Raw genomic sequence first — 18,805 nt, 5'->3', positions numbered from 1 at the left:
AATAAAATTATATTTCTCATATTTTTTTTAAAAAAAATTATTTTTTAATCAAAAGCTGTATAAAATTAAATTCATATTTTATGGGATCACCTTTAATGACTAGTCTACACTAATAAAATTTAACACATGCTAAAATTGATATTAGTTATGTCATTTATGAAAGGATGCAAAGTCATTAAACTTAATTAAGATGTTGCATAATGTAAAATAGATCTTCCTAATGCTATATAGGATAATCATAGTATAAAATTAATATATGCATAATTTTTCTTAATATTTACAAACCAAACAATATATAAAATTAAATACATAAATAATCAAATATATGCATAATTTTTCATTATCTCACGAAATTAGAAAGTTATTTTTGTAGGATTCAATATTAATCAAGTAATTAAATGAGAGAGAAAAATACTCGAGCTTTATCGGGAGAGTTAGTAGCTCACACTTAGGTTCACCAAATTTAATAAATTTTTCGCAAATAACATATCATTTCATTTTATGTACACAAATTTAAATTTAGAATCGAGTTATTATCACTTGAAATTGTCACTATAAAATTCTAAAGTCCTAAATTGAATTTATACCTTCATTATTTCAATTGTGCTGATTCGATATAATTTTATAAATAAGGTTCGAAAAAGAGTATTTTTTTCCTACATAGGAAATATAAATTTAATTAAATTAATAATAATTTATGATTTTTTTTTTTTTTACCAATGGACAATTATTTTTTTTTCCAAGAAAAAAGTGAATTATAATTCAAAGTGTGGTCATAAAAGTCAAGAACTCCAGCCGATGTTTTTTTGGCTATAAATACATTTCCGATACATTAGCTTCATCACTCACAATACTTCCTCATATTTCTCCGTTTCTTCTCTGTAAATTCCGGCACCGGAAAATTTTACAGATGGACGTTCGCCGGCGAGCTGTAAAACCCCTTGACGCTTCCAAACACATTTCCTCCGGAGAACCTCTCAGACCCCGTAATCAAGATTCCTCTGTTAAAGCTTCAGATGCTCTTCCATTACCTTTGTATCTTACAAATGGTTTGTTCTTCACCATGTTTTTCTCTGTCATGTATTTTCTTCTACACAGATGGCGTGAGAAGATCCGTGATGGAATTCCACTCCACGTGCTTAACTTTTCTGAATTAGTTGCTATGTTTTCGTTGATCGCTTCAGTTATTTATCTGTTGGGGTTCTTTGGTATTGGGTTTGTTCAATCTTTCGTTTCTAAAGGAAATAATGATTCTTGGGACGTTGAAGATGAAACCCCAGAACAATTTATTGATGCAACTGTTACATCACCACCTGTTCGACGAAATATCCCAATGAAATCTGTACCTGTTGACGAAAACGCTGCTCAGATAATCACACCATTTTCTGGAGAGGATGATGAGGTGGTTATCAAATCGGTGGTGGAAGGGAGAATACCATCATATTCATTGGAATCTAAGTTGGGTGACTGTAAAAGAGCTGCTTTTATTCGAAAAGAGGCGTTACAGAGGACTTCAGGGAAGTCATTGGATGGGTTACCATTAGATGGATTTGATTATGAATCAATTCTTGGACAGTGTTGTGAGATGCCAATTGGGTATATTCAAATACCAGTGGGAATAGCTGGACCTTTGCTGCTTAATGGGAATGAATTTTCTGTACCAATGGCAACCACAGAAGGATGTTTAGTTGCTAGTACTAACAGGGGTTGTAAAGCCATTTATGTTTCCGGTGGCGCTACGAGTGTTTTGTTTAGAGATGGGATGACTAGAGCTCCTGTAGTTAGGTTCGGCAGCGCAAAGAGAGCTGCGGAGTTGAAGTTCTTCGTCGAGGATACAATGAATTTCGAGACTCTATCTGTTGTTTTCAATAAGTGAGTGTTCTCGTTCTTCTTCGTGTTCAAGTTTTGATTTTTAATATGATTATACTCATTTTACTGAATTTATCTTTTGCTATGAAGCTAATAGAATCATAGTAATCCCTTAAATTTGACTTATATATCATAATAGTTATGAAAAAGTATTAAATTATGGTTAAAAGTATAGAAATATCATCATATTCAAGTCCAGGAGTTGATCTTCAAAATGGTATAAAGTAAAATGTATATACTCCCTACATTTCAATTTGTTTGTCTTGCTTTCCTATTTAGTCTGTAACGGCTCTTTCATTTTTTGGCAACTCGTTAATTCTAAGGGCATTTTGGTACATTCGACATTTCTTTAGTTCACGTGATTTATAAGTTCTTTTTCTCTCTCTTAAACTCGTGTTAGTCAAAATCAAGCAAACGAATTGAAAGAGAGTAGTATTTTGCTTTGTAGTTGATGAAAGTTACCACGGAAGTGTTCAAACAGTATGGTAGATGAGAACATCTGAATCTTCCCTTCTTTCTTCTATTGTTGACTAATATCTCGGACATCTTTTCTTAATGCGTTTTCCTTTTGAAGATCGATTGATGTTGATGTGTTCAGTGAATGGAGCCATTTTTTGTTTCTTAATGATTTTATTAGATTTGTCTGTTACTTCAATATCTGTCATTTTCGTTTCCTTGGATAAATCTATGATTTTTGGAATCAGCCTGTCATCATTCGACATCCAATACTAGTTGTATAACTTTGTTTTTGATTTGGACTTTACAGATCAAGCAGATTTGCCAGATTACAGAACATTCAATGTGCAATAGCTGGAAAGAATCTATACATGAGGTTTAGCTGTAGCACTGGTGACGCGATGGGAATGAACATGGTTTCCAAAGGTGTACAAAACGTTCTTGATTACCTTCAGAATGAGTACCCCGACATGGACATCATCGGCATATCTGGTACTCCACCTACCTTTTTCTAAAAAGAAAAATCCTTTTTGATACCCTGCATCAATTGGTTTTTCATGTATACTTGATTTACATACTACCTAATGCCAATGTAATGTAACAACAAGCCTCAACTACTGCACACCTAGTTTTTTTTCTTCTTTTTATTCCCATGATCTATAGACACTTATTAATTGGAATTGTTGAACTATGACAGGGAACTATTGCTCGGACAAGAAACCAGCAGCAGTTAATTGGATTGAGGGGAGAGGAAAGTCGGTAGTTTGTGAGGCAATCATCAAGGAAGAGGTGGTGAAGAAAGTTCTGAAAACTGAGGTTGCTGCTCTAGTTGAGCTGAACATGCTTAAAAACCTCACTGGCTCTGCCATGGCTGGTGCACTTGGTGGCTTCAATGCCCATGCCAGCAATATTGTCTCAGCTGTATATTTAGCCACTGGCCAAGACCCGGCTCAAAATATTGAAAGCTCGCACTGCATCACTATGATGGAGGCTGTAAATGATGGCAAGGACCTCCATATATCCGTCACCATGCCTTCAATTGAGGTACGCATTAAACATATTGCTACTTATCGTTATATTCTTGGTACACCGTCTTTCCACCCCAAACTTTTACATGTGACGGTTTTAACGATATCATTTAATGGAGTTTTAAATCAACTATGCGTCAAACCCCAAGGAAGTTATAGCTGTCTATACGAGTCCTTTATGCCTTTATCGAAAACAACCTCTCTACGCCTAAGTTTGTGTACACTCTACACTAGGTATGTCGTTGTTGTTGTTGGTACTACTAAAACTAGGTCATGGAAGCATGAGTTTCTTCGTGATACTTATTATGCATGTCGTTGTGATTTATCAGGTGGGTACAGTAGGAGGAGGAACTCAACTAGCATCGCAATCAGCTTGCTTGAACTTATTAGGAGTGAAAGGTGCCAACAGAGAGGCACCAGGGTCAAATGCAAGGCTTTTGGCCACAATAGTAGCAGGTTCGGTTCTCGCGGGTGAGCTATCCCTCATGTCAGCTATCTCAGCTGGGCAACTTGTTAAGAGCCACATGAAATACAATAGATCATGCAAAGATGTCACAAAGTAATATGCAACAACACAGCTAATGCTTCAAAATTGTACAGATTTTCTTGAAATATATATATAATCATCATCATCTTTGAATAAGGATTAATATTTTCATATTATTGGAGACAAGATGATCTGTATGCTATGTTGTATGTATTAATATATGCAAATATTTTTTCAAAAAAAAAGATGTGTGGGGATAAAGTAGTTGGTATTATTAAGTTTCAATATGTGTACTATTACTTTGTAATTTAGGGCCAAAAATTAAAATGGCATCTCAATATTGGTATTGTTTTGCTTTGCACGTAGTGTTTTTATCTTTTTAAATAAAAATACTTTCTCTTGTCAGATACTTGAAAAATGCTAATATTTACTTAAAATTCATTATTGAAATGTACCCCATTATTTGACAATTATCGTATTGAAAATCGACTATATTTAATTTATGTAATTAAATATATTATTTGTATGTATAATATAATTTTTTTAATAAATCGATGTCAATTAAATAAATTAAATACAGAAAATCATAATTTTTATAAGACTACCTTAAACGTGCTGCCATGCATGAGTTTGACAAAATCATCTAGGATTGAATGTGTGTATAAATATATAATTGTTTTAGTTTCTTATTCTCGTGATTATTTTCTTATACTTGAATTTTCTGACATAAATTTTGATTTCGTCATTACTTATATGAATCATTCAGTTCATTCACCATATAATTTAAAATTCACATTTATGACTCTACTAAATCGGTGTTAATTATTTGAAACATTTAAAATAGATAGTTAACAAGTACTTTTTATCTTAATTATCGTCATTTATTTATTAAAATACATCTCGAAGCATACATTGAATATGTAATTAGCGATATACCAAAACGTTAAACGAGTGATGATATGATATAATTAGTTTCTAACACCAAAAAATTGGGTAAGATCCACCAAAGTGGGTAGCCTTAACCGGATGTGTCTGATAACAGGTAAAGCCCGAAGGCTGTTCCCGTCCCTGTCGGGGGAGATGCCAACCATCTCTCCTTTCTACGAACACATTCTTACACCAAGTTATCAATTCATATAAACACAAAAATGTTTCATATATTGGCGATGTGGGACAATTTGGTAGACTTTTCTCAATGTCTTTAGCAACTATAAGTCAGAAAAAAAAAAAAAAGACGAAAGGTGTTACTAGATATCATTGACTAATGAGTAACTTTTGAACAAACGATCTTAATAGTTCCAATACAGTATACATGTACTGCTTGTATCAAACAAGTTTAGTCTAGCATGTTGGACACACTTACTTTTTATTAGTGTATAATATTGGATTAAAGTTTCCAATTAAGATGGGAAGAAAATTTTCTTTTCCATGGGACAACTATGACAGGAGATTATAGTAGCACTAGCCAAAATAAAAAAATAATTGTTGGAAAAATATATATATTGGCTGATCATTATATTGTGGTCCATATTGGTATTTAAAAAAAAGGAAAAAGTCCGATCCACAAAGCATCCTACATCACGATTATACCAGGATGTTTCATTTCCTCTTCATCAACTTCCATTTGTATTCATTATGTATTTTTTTGTTACTTTTTTATTACTTTCGAGTACAAGTGCATGTTTATCCATTTTTCGTTTCGAACAAAAAAATATTGAATAAATATTATTATTATGGTACAAAAAATTATTTAGTGATTTTATCTCGATTAAATTAGAGTCATTATTTGAACAAACTTTTCTTTTGTAGGGAAACTTCCTTTGCCTTTGAAAATCACTTTCATTCAAATGTCACCTATTGTGATAAGTTTGGTACTTTCTAATATTAATATAATATAGTAATATATTGGACAATTGCTTCAAAATGCTAAGATTGTAACCCTACAACATGTCATCATAATTGAGAGTGGTCCAAATATTCCAAAATTTGGTCCTACAGAACAGGTTGATTGGAACACATACAACCCAGCTACTTTTTCCCCTTATCTTGTAAAGGTTTGATATCCTCAAAATAGTATTGATTAGACGGTGGGGGCGTGTTTGATCATTCAATATTCTACTATGATCAGAATTATTTTAACCTCCTAAATAAATTAGGATATTGTTACTTGAACTCAACTCAAATATTATGTGTATCTAAATTTAATGTGCATTGTTATTATTATTATTATTATTATTGTTATTATTATTATTATTATAATTATGTACATTGAATATAGCCAAATACATATTCTAAAATTATTTAGATAAGCATATTATGAAAACTATAATAGTATTATATTACATGAAAGTAATAGTGTGTTATATTATATTATTGATAATATATATGATGAATATAAACAATGTAGAGAAAATTTACTATAATTATGGAATAGATATTAATTGTAATTTCATAAAGAGATTGAAATGTCAAATATTTTATAAATTTATGAAATATACATAGAGAGATCAAAATCAAATATTCTAATTTGAGAAATACGCCATAAGCGAACCTCAAATCATGAACAAATATGGTATAGAGATAAATATCTTATGAGAGAAGAATCAAGGGAGGAACGAAAATAATATATGCATAATTTTTTTTCTATTTACAAACCAAACAATATATAAATAAAATGCATAAATAATCAAATGCATGCACATTTTTTCGAGAAAATTAAAGGAAAGGTATCAAATAAGTCTCATTTTTGTTTTTGATGACAGATTGACCAAGAGCTGGTCAAATCCTCTTTAAAATGTAATTAACTAATTATGAGATCAAATTAACATTTTCAAAACTTTCTAATCTTTTATAAAATACAAAAAAACACACTTTTATAACTCAAACCAAATCATTTAAAAGAAAAAAATCTTTTCATCTTCCTTCCTCTCTTCTCTCTCTTCTTTTCTTCCTCCCTTGGGGGATTATTCATCTTCTTCCTTAGAAATTCAAAAATTCTCTATGCTGTGCCTGATGGTCCCGCTCCGTCGCCGTCCCCCTGAGTTTTGTATTGCTGAAACATATAACTTAGCATCAGCAAGAATCCTCCACCCAGGCGTCCTTTGTCTACCAAGCTTTCGTATTGCATCCTCTCAATTTTCTGCTTAACCCAGGTATCGAAATCATCATAACCGCGCCTTAGTCTTTCCACCTCTTGAGTCGCCTTCTCAAGAGTATCTTGGTTCTCGACAAACTTAGCGCACACTTCTTGGCCTCTTTTTTACCTGTTGTAGCTCAGCCACTGCCTTGGCTTCTTTGTCTGTAATGCTGCAAAAGCTGCGTGGGGTTGGGGAGGACATACTTTGTATGTCTTTTTTCAACCATTTTTTGTAACCCTCATCGTATCCAGCTTTGGATCAGTCTGGGGAGATGGTAGTTTTATCCATTCGCTTGGCACTTTTCCATTCCCTGAACATTTCAGACGTGTCGTGCACTCTATCATCTCTAATATCATATACATAAGCTCCATAGTACGCCTTCTTGGGTACAGTTTGTCTCCTCCCGAACTGTTGCAAGACTCGAAAGGATGCATTCGATGTCCCTCATTACACTTTTCCAAGGCTCCATACATGTCGGACAGGATGACCAGAGCTATAGGGTAGTATTTTGTTATTCCTCGGTTCTCGTTCCCTTTGAATAGAGTGTGCGTGAGTGTTATAACTCGAGTATTGAAACTCAGACTTGGGCCATGCGGAAAGACCATCGTTCCTAACAACGCTACAACAAATGTTAGAGGACAAATTTTGTTCCATTCTCTGTAAGAGACCTTGAACTCTCGGTTATAAATGGCGTAGAAGCTCGCATGTCAAATGTGATATAAAGATCTCTGAATGCTATGTGGGATTCTTGGCACTAGTAGACAAAGTCTTTCTCCGATTCGAGTCGGTCCGCAATATCTTCTATAAAAGGTTTATTAGGGATGACAATGTCTTCTTGTTTCCTTGCCTTTCTTTCTATCCCAGTACTTACTGTGTCTATGCAGTCTCTGATCTCCTCCAAAGTCAGGGTAATTTCAACGGTTCCAAATTAGAACACCATTCGTTGGCTATCCCACCCAATATCCCGTGAGGACCTCAACTAATTCTGATCAACCGTTCATGTTGATCAATTCTGTCAATGCATCCACGTATTTGTTGAGAGTTTTTTTATGATTTACATCGAGATTATTATACCACATTGTGAGTTGAGGTGGTGCTGCTATGACCACGTCAAACTTTGGGAAACGATCCATATCAACAAAATAGAAACTAGTTAGGTTTACCCACCCCAAATTGCTTTTCACACGTACATAATTCAAATGTTAGATAAAATGATGTGTCGTTAGGTCGGAGACCTTAGATACAATTTTGGTGGGTTTCTACTAAATAGACTTAATACAGCTTGGATATTAAGTCATCTTAGGCTAATGCTTAATTTTTGGTTTTGATTTCGTTCTAGCTTAGTCTTACTAGAATAGATTTCAAGTTGACGGTTACCCGAGTCGGACAAACCTCGGGGTGAAGCTACCAAACAATGTCGGATGACCGCATTCCAACTATTTGTTTGATACTTCTAAATGAATTTTTTTGTGTATTTCTAAAGAAAGCCGTGGAAAGCCACATAACTTTCGTTTTCCTAATGCATTTATTTGTCCTTTGACGGAAAAATGTCATGAAAATGCAACAATTAAACAATAAGGTAAAGTAAATAAATAAACAAATATTACAAACAGCCAAATAAAGTTAGTTTTTAAAGTTAGAATCCTCCAATCTACCCAGCAGAGTCGCCATTTCTGTTTTATCGAAAAATATTATTTGTTTTGAAAATTTTTTACTTTTAGAGTCGCCACTTAATTATTGAGAAAAATCAAGAAAAATAACGTTTCTAAAAGACTTATACAGATAAAATCATTTGAAAACATTTTTTAGGGGAGTCCTGGATTCACATTAATATTTTAGGAATGTGTTAGGCCCCTAAAATATCCGCTAACTTGCGGTTATCGATAACTAACTTAACTTGGCTAAAATTTAAAATTGTGATCAGATATTTCTTGGAGTTGTTTGAAAATGAATGTCAAAAATCATTAAGATTGTTTTGAAAGTGAAAAATTATTTTTCTAAATGAGTTTTAATTTGTAAAATCTTTTAAGCCATTTACTTTATTTGATCGAATCGTTAAAACTAAAGTGGCGTTTTGTGGGGATACGGATTACTCTAACTTTAAACTAGCGACAAACAAAACAACAAATAATTGAAAAACATATAAAGAGGGAGAGAGATTTGGGTCCAAATCTTGATTTTCTGTTCGCCTTGATCAGAATTTTGGACCCACCTATTTTGGGTTTTTGACCCATTTGACTTTCTTTCGTACCTGTGCTAGACTAAATGATAATAAAAAAATAGAGAATATAGAAAAGCAACAAGGGCTTATGCCCAAAATAAATACAATGCGATAATTTAAAAATAAACTTGGGTTAATTGCCCCAAGTTTTTCAACTCTTCCAACTTGTTTTGAATTCTTCAAATTCTAAACATTTTGACATCCATTCGTAGGTTTGGGTGACAGATTGACTTGATAAGGAATTTCGAGCCTTGATAGTTCTCTCTCGAAATGCAGAGGGAAGGCGAGAGTTCATAGCGAACTCGAATGATATCACATATACAATAAAAGAAAAGAGAGAATTAACAAAGAAGCCATAAATTCAACGTCATGCAATTAATTGAAAGTATAATAACATATGTAGGTAGTGAAGGTGAATGTAAATATAGAAGGAATCATCACTAAGGTTACAATTGAAAGTAATTAGCTTAAAAGTAGTTAAATATAAGTAAAGATCATCGGTTGTATAAAAAAAGACATTCTGTAAACTAATAAAGCTATAAATAACCTTAACGATAATAAACATTAAGCAGTAAAATGAAGAAGAAAAAGAAAAAAAAAATTTACTAATTTGTCAGAATGAGGTAACGCCGATGTGAGAATTATTATAGATAAATAGATTCAATATATGATAAATCACAAACAAAACTAAAAGACCTAATGAACTAAATTGTTGACGCCAAAATTGATAGGCAAACGTAATTTATGAAAAAAATATTTTTTTTTTACCAATAGACAAAATTATTTTTTTTTCTAAAAAAAAAAGTAAAAATTTTAATTTAAAGTGTGGCCATAAAAGTCAAGAACTCCAGCCGATGTTTTTTTGGGCTATAAATGCATTTCCGATACAACAGCTTCAACACTCACAATACTTCCTCACATTTCTCCATTTCTTCTCTGTAAATTCCGGCGACCGGAAAATTTTCACGATGGACGTTCGCCGGCGAGCTGTAAAACCCCTTGACGCTTCCAAACACATTTCCTCCGGAGAACCTCTCAGACCCCATAATCAAGATTCCTCTGTTAAAGCTTCAGATGCTCTTCCATTACCGTTGTATCTTACAAATGGTTTGTTCTTCACCATGTTTTTCTCTGTCATGTATTTTCTTCTACACAGATGGCGTGAGAAGATCCGTAATGGAATTCCACTCCACGTGCTCAACTTTTCTGAATTAGTTGCTATCTTTTCGTTGATCGCTTCAGTTATTTATCTGTTGGGGTTCTTTGGTATTGGGTTTGTTCAATCTTTCGTTTCTAAAGGAAATAATGATTCTTGGGACGTTGAAGATGAAACCCCAGAACAATTTATTGATACAACTGTTACATCACCACCTGTTCGACGAAATATCCCAATGAAATCTGTACCTGTTGATGAAAAAGATGCTCAGATAATCACACCATTTTCGTTAGAGGACGATGAGGTGATTATCAAATCGGTGGTGGAAGGGAGAATACCATCATATTCATTGGAATCTAAGTTGGGTGACTGTAAAAGAGCTGCTTTTATTCGAAAAGAGGCGTTACAGAGGAGTTCAGGGAAGTCATTGGATGGGTTACCATTAGATGGATTTGATTATGAATCAATTCTTGGACAGTGTTGTGAGATGCCAATTGGGTATATTCAAATACCAGTGGGAATAGCTGGACCTTTGCTGCTTAATGGGAATGAGTTTTCTGTGCCAATGGCAACCACAGAAGGATGTTTAGTTGCTAGTACTAACAGGGGTTGTAAAGCCATTTATGTTTCCGGTGGCGCTACCAGTGTTTTGTTTAGAGATGGGATGACTAGAGCTCCTGTAGTTAGGTTCGGCAGCGCAAAGAGAGCTGCAGAGTTGAAGTTCTTCGTCGAGGATACAATGAATTTCGAGACTCTATCTGTTGTATTCAATAAGTGAGTGTTCTCGTTCTTCGTGTTCAAGTTTTGATTTTTAATATGCTTATACTCATTTTACTGCATATATCTTTTGCTATGAAGCTAATAGAATCATAGTAATCCCTTAAATTTGACTTATATATCATAATAGTTATGAAAAGTATTAAGTTATGGTTAAAAGTATAGAAATATCATCATATTCAAGTCCAGGAGTTGAATAGCTTTATAAATGTAAATTCTTGAAAATAGTATAAAGTAAAATGTATATACTCCCTACGTTTCAATTTGTTTGTCTTGCTTTCCTATTTAGTCTGTAACGGCTCTTTCATTTTTTGGCAACTCGTTAATTCTAAGGGCATTTTGGTACATTCGACATTTCTTTAGTTCACGTGATTTATAAGTTCTTTTTCTCTCTCTTGAACTCGTGTTAGTCAAAATCAAGCAAACGAATTGAAAGAGAGTAGTATTTTGCTTTGTAGTTGATGAAAGTTACCACGGAAGTGTTCAAACAGTATGGTAGATGAGAACATCTGAATCTTCCCTTCTTTCTTCTATTGTTGACTAATATCTCGGACATCTTCTCTTAATGTGTTTTCCTTTTGAAGATCGATTGATGTTGATATGTTCAGTGAATGAAGCCATTTTTTGTTTCTTTATGATTTTATTAGATTTGTCTGTTACTTCAATATCTGTCATTTTCGTTTCCTTGGATGAATCGAATGATTTTTGGAATCAACATGTCATCATTCTACAACCAATACTAGTTGTATAACTTTGTTTTTGATTTGGACTTTACAGATCAAGCAGATTTGCCAGATTACAGAACATTCAATGTGCAATAGCTGGAAAGAATCTATACATGAGGTTTAGCTGTAGCACTGGTGACGCGATGGGAATGAACATGGTTTCCAAAGGTGTACAAAACGTTCTTGATTACCTTCAGAATGAGTACCCCGACATGGACATCATTGGCATATCTGGTACTCCACCTACCTTTTTCTAAAAAGAAAAATCCTTTTTGATACCCCATGTTCATTGGTTTTTCATGTATACTTGATTTACATACTACCTAATGCCAATGTAATGTAACGACAAGCCTCAACTACTGCACACCTAATTTATTTTCTTCTTTTTATCCCCATGATCTGTAGACACTTATTAATTGGAATTGTTGAACTATGACAGGGAACTATTGCTCGGACAAGAAACCAGCAGCAGTTAATTGGATTGAGGGGAGAGGAAAGTCGGTAGTTTGTGAGGCAATCATCAAGGAAGAGGTGGTGAAGAAAGTTCTGAAAACTGAGGTTGCTGCTCTAGTTGAGCTGAACATGCTTAAAAACCTCACTGGCTCTGCCATGGCTGGTGCACTTGGTGGCTTCAACGCCCATGCCAGCAATATTGTCTCAGCTGTATATTTAGCCACTGGCCAAGACCCGGCTCAAAATATTGAAAGCTCTCACTGCATCACTATGATGGAGGCTGTAAATGATGGCAAGGACCTCCATATATCCGTCACCATGCCTTCAATTGAGGTATGCATTAAACATGTTGCTACTTATCGTTATATTCTTGGTACACCGTCTTTCCACCCCCAAACTTTTACATGTGACGCTTTTAACGATATCATTTAATGGAGTTTTAAATCAACTATGCGTCAAACCCCAAGGAAGTTATAGCTGTCTATATGAGTCCTTTATGCTTTTATCGAAAACAACCTCTCTACGCCTAAGTTTGTGTACACTCTACACTAGGTATGTCGTTGTTGTTGTTGGTACTACTAAAACTAGGTCATGGAAGCATGAGTTTCTTCATGATACTTATTATGCATGTCGTTGTGATTTATCAGGTGGGTACAGTAGGAGGAGGAACTCAACTAGCATCGCAATCAGCTTGCTTGAACTTATTAGGAGTGAAAGGTGCCAACAGAGAGGCACCAGGGTCAAATGCAAGGCTTTTGGCCACAATAGTAGCAGGTTCGGTTCTCGCGGGTGAGCTATCCCTCATGTCAGCTATCTCAGCTGGGCAACTTGTTAAGAGCCACATGAAATACAATAGATCATGCAAAGATGTCACAAAGTAATATGCAACAACGCAGCTAATGCTTCAAAAATTGTACAGATTTTCTTGAAATATATATATAATCATCATCATCTTTGCAATAAAGGATTAATATTTTCATATTATTGGAGACAAGATGATCTGTATGCTGTGTTATATGTATTAATATATGCAAATATTTTTTTAAAAAAAAAGATATGTGGGGATAAGGTAGTTGGTATTATTAATAAGTTTCAATATGTGTCAAGGTGGATGACCTTATAATGTCTTCTAATTTTGTACTATTACTTTGTAATTTAGGGCCAAAAATTAAAATGGCATCTCAATATGGGTATTGTTTTGCTCTGCACGTAGTGTTGTATCTTTTTAAATAAAATCCTTTCTCTTGTCAGATACTTAAAAAAATACTAATATTTACTTAAAATTCATTATTTCACAATTACCGTATTGAAAATTGACAACATTTATGTAATTAAATATATTATTTATATATATAATATAATTTTTTTTAACAAATCGATATCAATTAAATAAAACAGATACAGAAAATCACATTTTTTTTTATAAGATTACCTTTAACGTGCTGCCATGCATGAGTTTGACAAAATCATCTAGGATTGAATGTGTGTGTATAAATATATAATTGTTTTATTAGTTTCTTATTTGCGTGATTATTTTTTCATATTTGAATTTTCTTAAAAGTAAACTCTGATTTCGTCATTACTTATATGAATCATTTCGTTCATTCACCATATAATTTAAAATTCATATTTATGACTCCATTGAGTCGGTGTTAATTATTTTGAGACATCTATGATAGATATTTGACAAGTACTTTTTATCTTAATTATCATCCTCTATATATTAAAATGAAAAAATTGGGTAAGATCCACCGAAGTGGGTAGCCTTAACCGGATGTGTCTGATAACAGGTAAAGCCCGAAGGCCGTTCCCGTCCCTGTCGGGGGAGATGCCAACCATCTCTCCTTTCTACGAACACAGTCTTACACCAAGCTATCAATTCATATAAACACAAAAAAAGTTTCATATATTGGCGATGTGGGACAATTTGGTAGACTTTTCTCAATGTCTTTAGCAACTTTAAGCTAGAAAAAAAAAACAAGATATTAAAAGATATCATTGACTAATGAGTAACTTTTAAATCAGAGATTTTAATATTACCAATACAATATACATTTACTGCTTGTATCAAACAAGTTTAGTCTAGCATGTTGGACACACTTACTCTTTATTAGTGTTACGAATTTAGAGTTTGAAGTTATATAACGATCTTAAGTTAATATATATCCTCCTTTTCTCAATAAAAATATTTAATGAATTGTTAATACATATACATAGTTTAAACAAAAGCTATTAAATTCATGTGAATCGTCATGTACCGTGGATCCACCCCTAGTAATAGGTCCCCTATCATTACAAAGTGGAGTTTGGGAAAGGTAAAGTGTACGCATTCCGAGGTTGTTTTTAAGTCATTCAAAATTAATCAAACGCCATCTTATCTTTGATTACAAAATTACATCTCTTCAAAGTATGAAAGACTGACCACAACGATAGAATTGCAATGAAGCAAATGCTAGCCATTGTATCCATCAAATTCATCCAAACCTTGAGGTACCAAAGGTTTGTAAATCGTTGCAAAATAGTTTCTTCTCATCGATAAATTCATGATAACAATAATTTATTTTAACAGATACGGAATTTAAGCAAATACCGATTCTTTCGTGGCAAGGCTGCCATGCTATCAATCACTCTTTCCTTCTTGGGCACCAAGTTCTTGCAAATAATGCTCTGCATCCAACGCGGCCATGCATCCTGCAAAACAAGTTTTTTCAAAGAGATCACTAACTTTTATACCTGAAATCAATCAATATTAAGACAGTTCTAGAAAGGATATCAACACACACATACAGACTAACAATAGACCATATATGATCATTGTCGTAAACTGACACTAGATCTGAAATTTGCATAAACAGCATATTGCATGCATTCAGTATAAAGCTTACCCCTTGAAAACTACTCTCTTCAAAACATGTGTCGAAATACTGGTTAATTCAGGGAGTTGAGAAACGTGCATTGTTGAATGTTTGTGAGATAAATCATTGACTTAAAACCAGCTAGAGATCAGTAATATAATGGAGATTCACATTCTCCACCAAATCAAAATAGTAAAGCGACTCATTGTGTCAGAAAGAACAACAGCCCACTTATGAAGCCCGTCGCATATAAATGTTAACAGTTCAAAATTGGTTAATGTAATACTCCTTACAGGATCGACACTGATCAATAGTTTTGGAAGTCGGGGTTAGCACTGAAAGGTGCCAACATAACAAATGCACTGCTTGACATTTGTTGACTTGGCATATAAACCTCCTATAAGTATAATGATATCAAAAGATTATAGAATCAAATGAAGGTCACTGTTTTTAGATTTCAAAAAGTGCAGAACTGTGTTATGAAAGGTGTATAACCAATTTATTTTATATTTGAGTTGTATAATATTGGACCGGAAGAAATGATTAAAGTTTCCACTTTAGATGGAAAGAAAATTCTTTTCCATGGGACAACTATGACAGGAGATTATAGTAGCACTAGCCAAAACAAGAAATCAGTTCACTAGAAATAATTGTTGGAAAAATATATGTTGGCTGATCATTATATTGTGGTCCATGCTGGTATTTAAAAAAAGGAAAAAGTCCAATGCACAAAGCATCCTACATCACGGTCCAGAGAAGGGACGCACTCCAAGGAATGTGATGTACTGTAGGCAGCTTATCCCGATACAATCATCATTAGTTGATTCCATGGGTCGAACCCGTGATAGGGTCATATGGAGACAACTTAACCATGGTCCAGGCTAGTACACTAAGAAAAATTGGCAAGCAACTTCCTATCAAATACTTTTACCTCCAGAAACTCTCAAGCTCATTGAAACAATTTTCCAGAGAACTATTGCTCAAAGATATATCAATGCACTACACTATTCCCTTGAGGTGAAAAACATTATACCTATCTCAGGAAGTTGCTTTCTGCTCAAGCAATCCTTACAAGATACCATCATAATGGACTACAGAAGTATCTTTTTTATTAATATCAAGGGCTACAAATTTATTGTTTATTAAGGGTTGTTTTTCCATTTCTCTTTAATTGGAAGTGATTTTTCACTAATTGTCCAGCAAAATCTTGGGAAAAAGCCAAACCATAATCAAGTGACTTTGCAAAAAAAAGAAATGAAGAGAAAAGCTCTTCCACAACACTTCCAAAGGACATACTAATTCTTATAAACAATGCATAAAGAAAATTTCTGGTTATACCAGGAGCAGCAGGATGCTTCATTTCCTCTTAATCAACTTCCATTTGTATTCATTATGTATTTTTTTGCTACTCCTATATGATATCCTTCTTCTCATTCTCTCTTAAATGGCATTGAGCCTTGAGAAGTTTCATTTACTAAGCTATAAGCAGAATAGATCTTTACCCTGATCAACATTTTGAACCACTACACATTTGCTAAATAGGAACCTCACTTCTTTTATTACATACATCTATGATTCTCCTGGAAGTCAGTATCGACACTTGACGCTACTAATTGAATAGTTTTTGAGAATCTCCTATTTTCAAACTTTGATAACCTAATTCTCATTCAATAGAGCCAGCCAACCTTCCCTAAAAAGTAGAGATAGGTAATCAATTAACAAAAAATGCAGGGTGCTACTTCTGTAGCTGCTATGAGGAATGCTTCCTTTGAAGCACTTTCTTAATATGATAGAAAGTGCCTCCTTATTCTCAGCATCTATCAAGGTCGTGTATCATAAAATCCTTGTACACTTGTTATCAAAGCAGCATGCTTTAAAACATATTGATGCTTTACTTCTAGCTCAGAAAATAAAAGGGTCAAATTGCTAATATTAGTTCTGTATTTCCAAGAAGGACAAAGTATTATCCAATCCTTAACAGTCAAAACTATAGACAATCACCAAACTAGAGTGAATTTTAATTAACTTCAAAAAAACTGGATTTTGGATTATTTATATGACTTCGCATCCATCTATGTGCTAATAGCCCAAGATTCAGACGGGCTTCAATTGAGGCTTAGTTTTCTTGTTGAAATGGGGATTCTTCAGCACTGTTGTATTTTCAACTCAATGACATTCATCAGACACAACCAATAGAGAAGCAGTAGCTATGCTCAATGAAGCAAACTAACAAAGAGCAAACAGCAAAGTAAAATTAGGAACACTACCTGAACCAGCAGCAGTGATGGCTTGCCGGTACTTCTTATCTTGCACATCACCAGCAGCGAATACACCTCTAATGCTAGTCTTTGTCGTCCCTGGCACGGTTGCAACATATCTCTCAGCATCCAACTGCAGTTGTCCATCCAAAAATTTGGTAGCTGGTTCATGCCCAATAGCAAAGAACAAACCCGAAACCTCCAAATCTGATACCTCTCCAGTAACCACATTTTCCACCTTTAATCCCCCCAAAGACTTCTCCCCATATGCCTCCACCACAGCAGAATTCCAAATCACCTCTATCTTAGGGTTACTCAATGCCCTATTTCGCATAATCTTCGAAGCCCTAAATTCATCTCTTCTATGAATTATATACACTTTTGAACCATATTTCGTCAGAAATGTAGCTTCTTCCATTGCTGAATCTCCACCGCCGATCACCGCCAAAGGCTTGTTACGGAAGATCGGAGCTGCGCCGTCACACACAGCGCAAGCCGAGATCCCGCGATTCCAATATCCATTTGCCCCGTCGCCGGATCCTGGAAATTCAAGCCGCTTGGCAACAGCACCAGTAGCGATAATAACAGTATCTGCTAGTACAGTCCTTTCATCGGACATGACCTTGAAAGGACTAGCGGAGAAATCAACGTTACTTACAGTTTCAGTGAAGATCTGTGTACCGAATCGAACAGATTGAGCACGGCACCGGTCCATGAGTTCACCACCGGCAAGTCCTTCCGGGAAACCGGGGAAATTCTCGACCTCGGAGGTGGTTGTGAGCTGCCCACCTGGCGCGATATCATTGGCCATCCATCCTTCAAAAAGGATCGGTTTTAGCTCGGCGCGTGCTGCGTAAATGGCGGCGGTGTGAGCTGCCGGTCCACTTCCGATGATGCAGACTTTGGTCTTCTGTATGTCCGCCATAGATGTTATGTTAGCGACCCGGTAATAATGGTGGTTGGTGGCGGCGACGACGACGGCGACGGCGGAGAGTTGATATTGTTATTGGGCTTTCTGGAGTGGATCTTTATGACATGTGACCAATAGTTACGGGTCACTTTGTTTCAAAATGGGTCGGATTTTGGCGGGTTTGGTTTTTTCATATTTTCATTTTTGGGCGGGCTTACTTTGGCGCCAAATTCAAATAGCGGTTAGCAAACTAAATGGCCACAGCCAAGTAGGGTTGCGTATCAGTTAGTTGAGTCCAATTTTGAAGTTTATTAGTTCGATTTTCTTATTATTAATTTGTAGATACGTAAATCATTGTAGAATATCTAATATTGGATTATCGGTTATAGATTGTTAGCGGCTTAGTTATTTGTTTAACTATTAAAATTTGATATTAAAAAAATAATTAAAATTCACTTAGAAACAAAGTGACA

The 18,805-nt window shown here is 34.6% G+C and overlaps 3 protein-coding genes and 2 non-coding genes across 5 annotated transcripts; 2 read left to right on the top strand and 3 right to left on the bottom strand.

Annotated features, from left to right (window-relative positions):
• Window positions 1-707: 707 nt before the first annotated feature.
• On the top strand, window positions 708-4,245 carry HMGR4 (3-hydroxy-3-methylglutaryl-coenzyme A reductase 4). Its single transcript, XM_069296266.1, has 4 exons — window positions 708-1,872; window positions 2,636-2,817; window positions 3,023-3,369; window positions 3,683-4,245. The coding sequence occupies exons 1-4, from the start codon at window positions 911-913 to the stop codon at window positions 3,914-3,916; spliced, it is 1,725 nt and encodes a 574-aa protein (XP_069152367.1). The 5' UTR covers window positions 708-910; the 3' UTR covers window positions 3,917-4,245.
• Window positions 4,246-4,822: 577 nt separating this feature from the next.
• LOC112941236 (U6atac minor spliceosomal RNA) lies at window positions 4,823-4,950 on the bottom strand. The gene has a single exon (XR_003246333.1). It is a non-coding gene; the product is annotated as a U6atac minor spliceosomal RNA (small nuclear RNA).
• A 4,654-nt stretch (window positions 4,951-9,604) lies between these two features.
• Window positions 9,605-13,573, top strand: HMG3 (3-hydroxy-3-methylglutaryl-coenzyme A reductase 3). Its single transcript, XM_069296265.1, has 4 exons — window positions 9,605-11,128; window positions 11,909-12,090; window positions 12,296-12,642; window positions 12,957-13,573. Exons 1-4 carry the CDS (start codon window positions 10,053-10,055, stop codon window positions 13,188-13,190), a joined length of 1,839 nt encoding a protein of 612 aa, XP_069152366.1. The 5' UTR covers window positions 9,605-10,052; the 3' UTR covers window positions 13,191-13,573.
• A 466-nt stretch (window positions 13,574-14,039) lies between these two features.
• LOC112941237 (U6atac minor spliceosomal RNA) lies at window positions 14,040-14,167 on the bottom strand. The gene has a single exon (XR_003246334.1). It is a non-coding gene; the product is annotated as a U6atac minor spliceosomal RNA (small nuclear RNA).
• On the bottom strand, window positions 14,041-18,712 carry LOC101260797 (thioredoxin reductase 2). The gene is made up of 2 exons (XM_004234453.5): window positions 17,432-18,712; window positions 14,041-15,000 (listed from the first exon to the last, which is right to left on the bottom strand). Exons 1-2 carry the CDS (start codon window positions 18,345-18,347, stop codon window positions 14,930-14,932), a joined length of 987 nt encoding a protein of 328 aa, XP_004234501.1. The 5' UTR covers window positions 18,348-18,712; the 3' UTR covers window positions 14,041-14,929.
• Window positions 18,713-18,805: the final 93 nt, after the last annotated feature.

This window comes from Solanum lycopersicum, chromosome 3 (assembly GCF_036512215.1).
Source record: "Solanum lycopersicum chromosome 3, SLM_r2.1".
In the NCBI taxonomy this organism is placed as follows: Eukaryota; Viridiplantae; Streptophyta; class Magnoliopsida; order Solanales; family Solanaceae; genus Solanum; species Solanum lycopersicum.
Note: the sequence above shows the minus strand (reverse complement) of the source record. Positions and strands in the feature narration are given on the sequence as shown.

Coding starts and splice junctions, on each gene's coding strand:
- HMGR4 (XM_069296266.1), top strand. CDS start 911: ATGGACGTTCGCCGGCGAGCTGTAAAACCCCTTGACGCTTCCAAACAC. Junction 2,818..3,022: donor GGACATCATCGGCATATCTG/GTACTCCACCTA, acceptor GAACTATGACAG/GGAACTATTGCTCGGACAAG. Junction 3,370..3,682: donor TCACCATGCCTTCAATTGAG/GTACGCATTAAA, acceptor GTGATTTATCAG/GTGGGTACAGTAGGAGGAGG.
- HMG3 (XM_069296265.1), top strand. CDS start 10,053: ATGTTTTTTTGGGCTATAAATGCATTTCCGATACAACAGCTTCAACAC. Junction 11,129..11,908: donor CTATCTGTTGTATTCAATAA/GTGAGTGTTCTC, acceptor TGGACTTTACAG/ATCAAGCAGATTTGCCAGAT. Junction 12,643..12,956: donor TCACCATGCCTTCAATTGAG/GTATGCATTAAA, acceptor GTGATTTATCAG/GTGGGTACAGTAGGAGGAGG.
- LOC101260797 (XM_004234453.5), bottom strand. CDS start 18,347: ATGGCGGACATACAGAAGACCAAAGTCTGCATCATCGGAAGTGGACCG. Junction 15,001..17,431: donor CATCACTGCTGCTGGTTCAG/GTAGTGTTCCTA, acceptor CTTGTTTTGCAG/GATGCATGGCCGCGTTGGAT.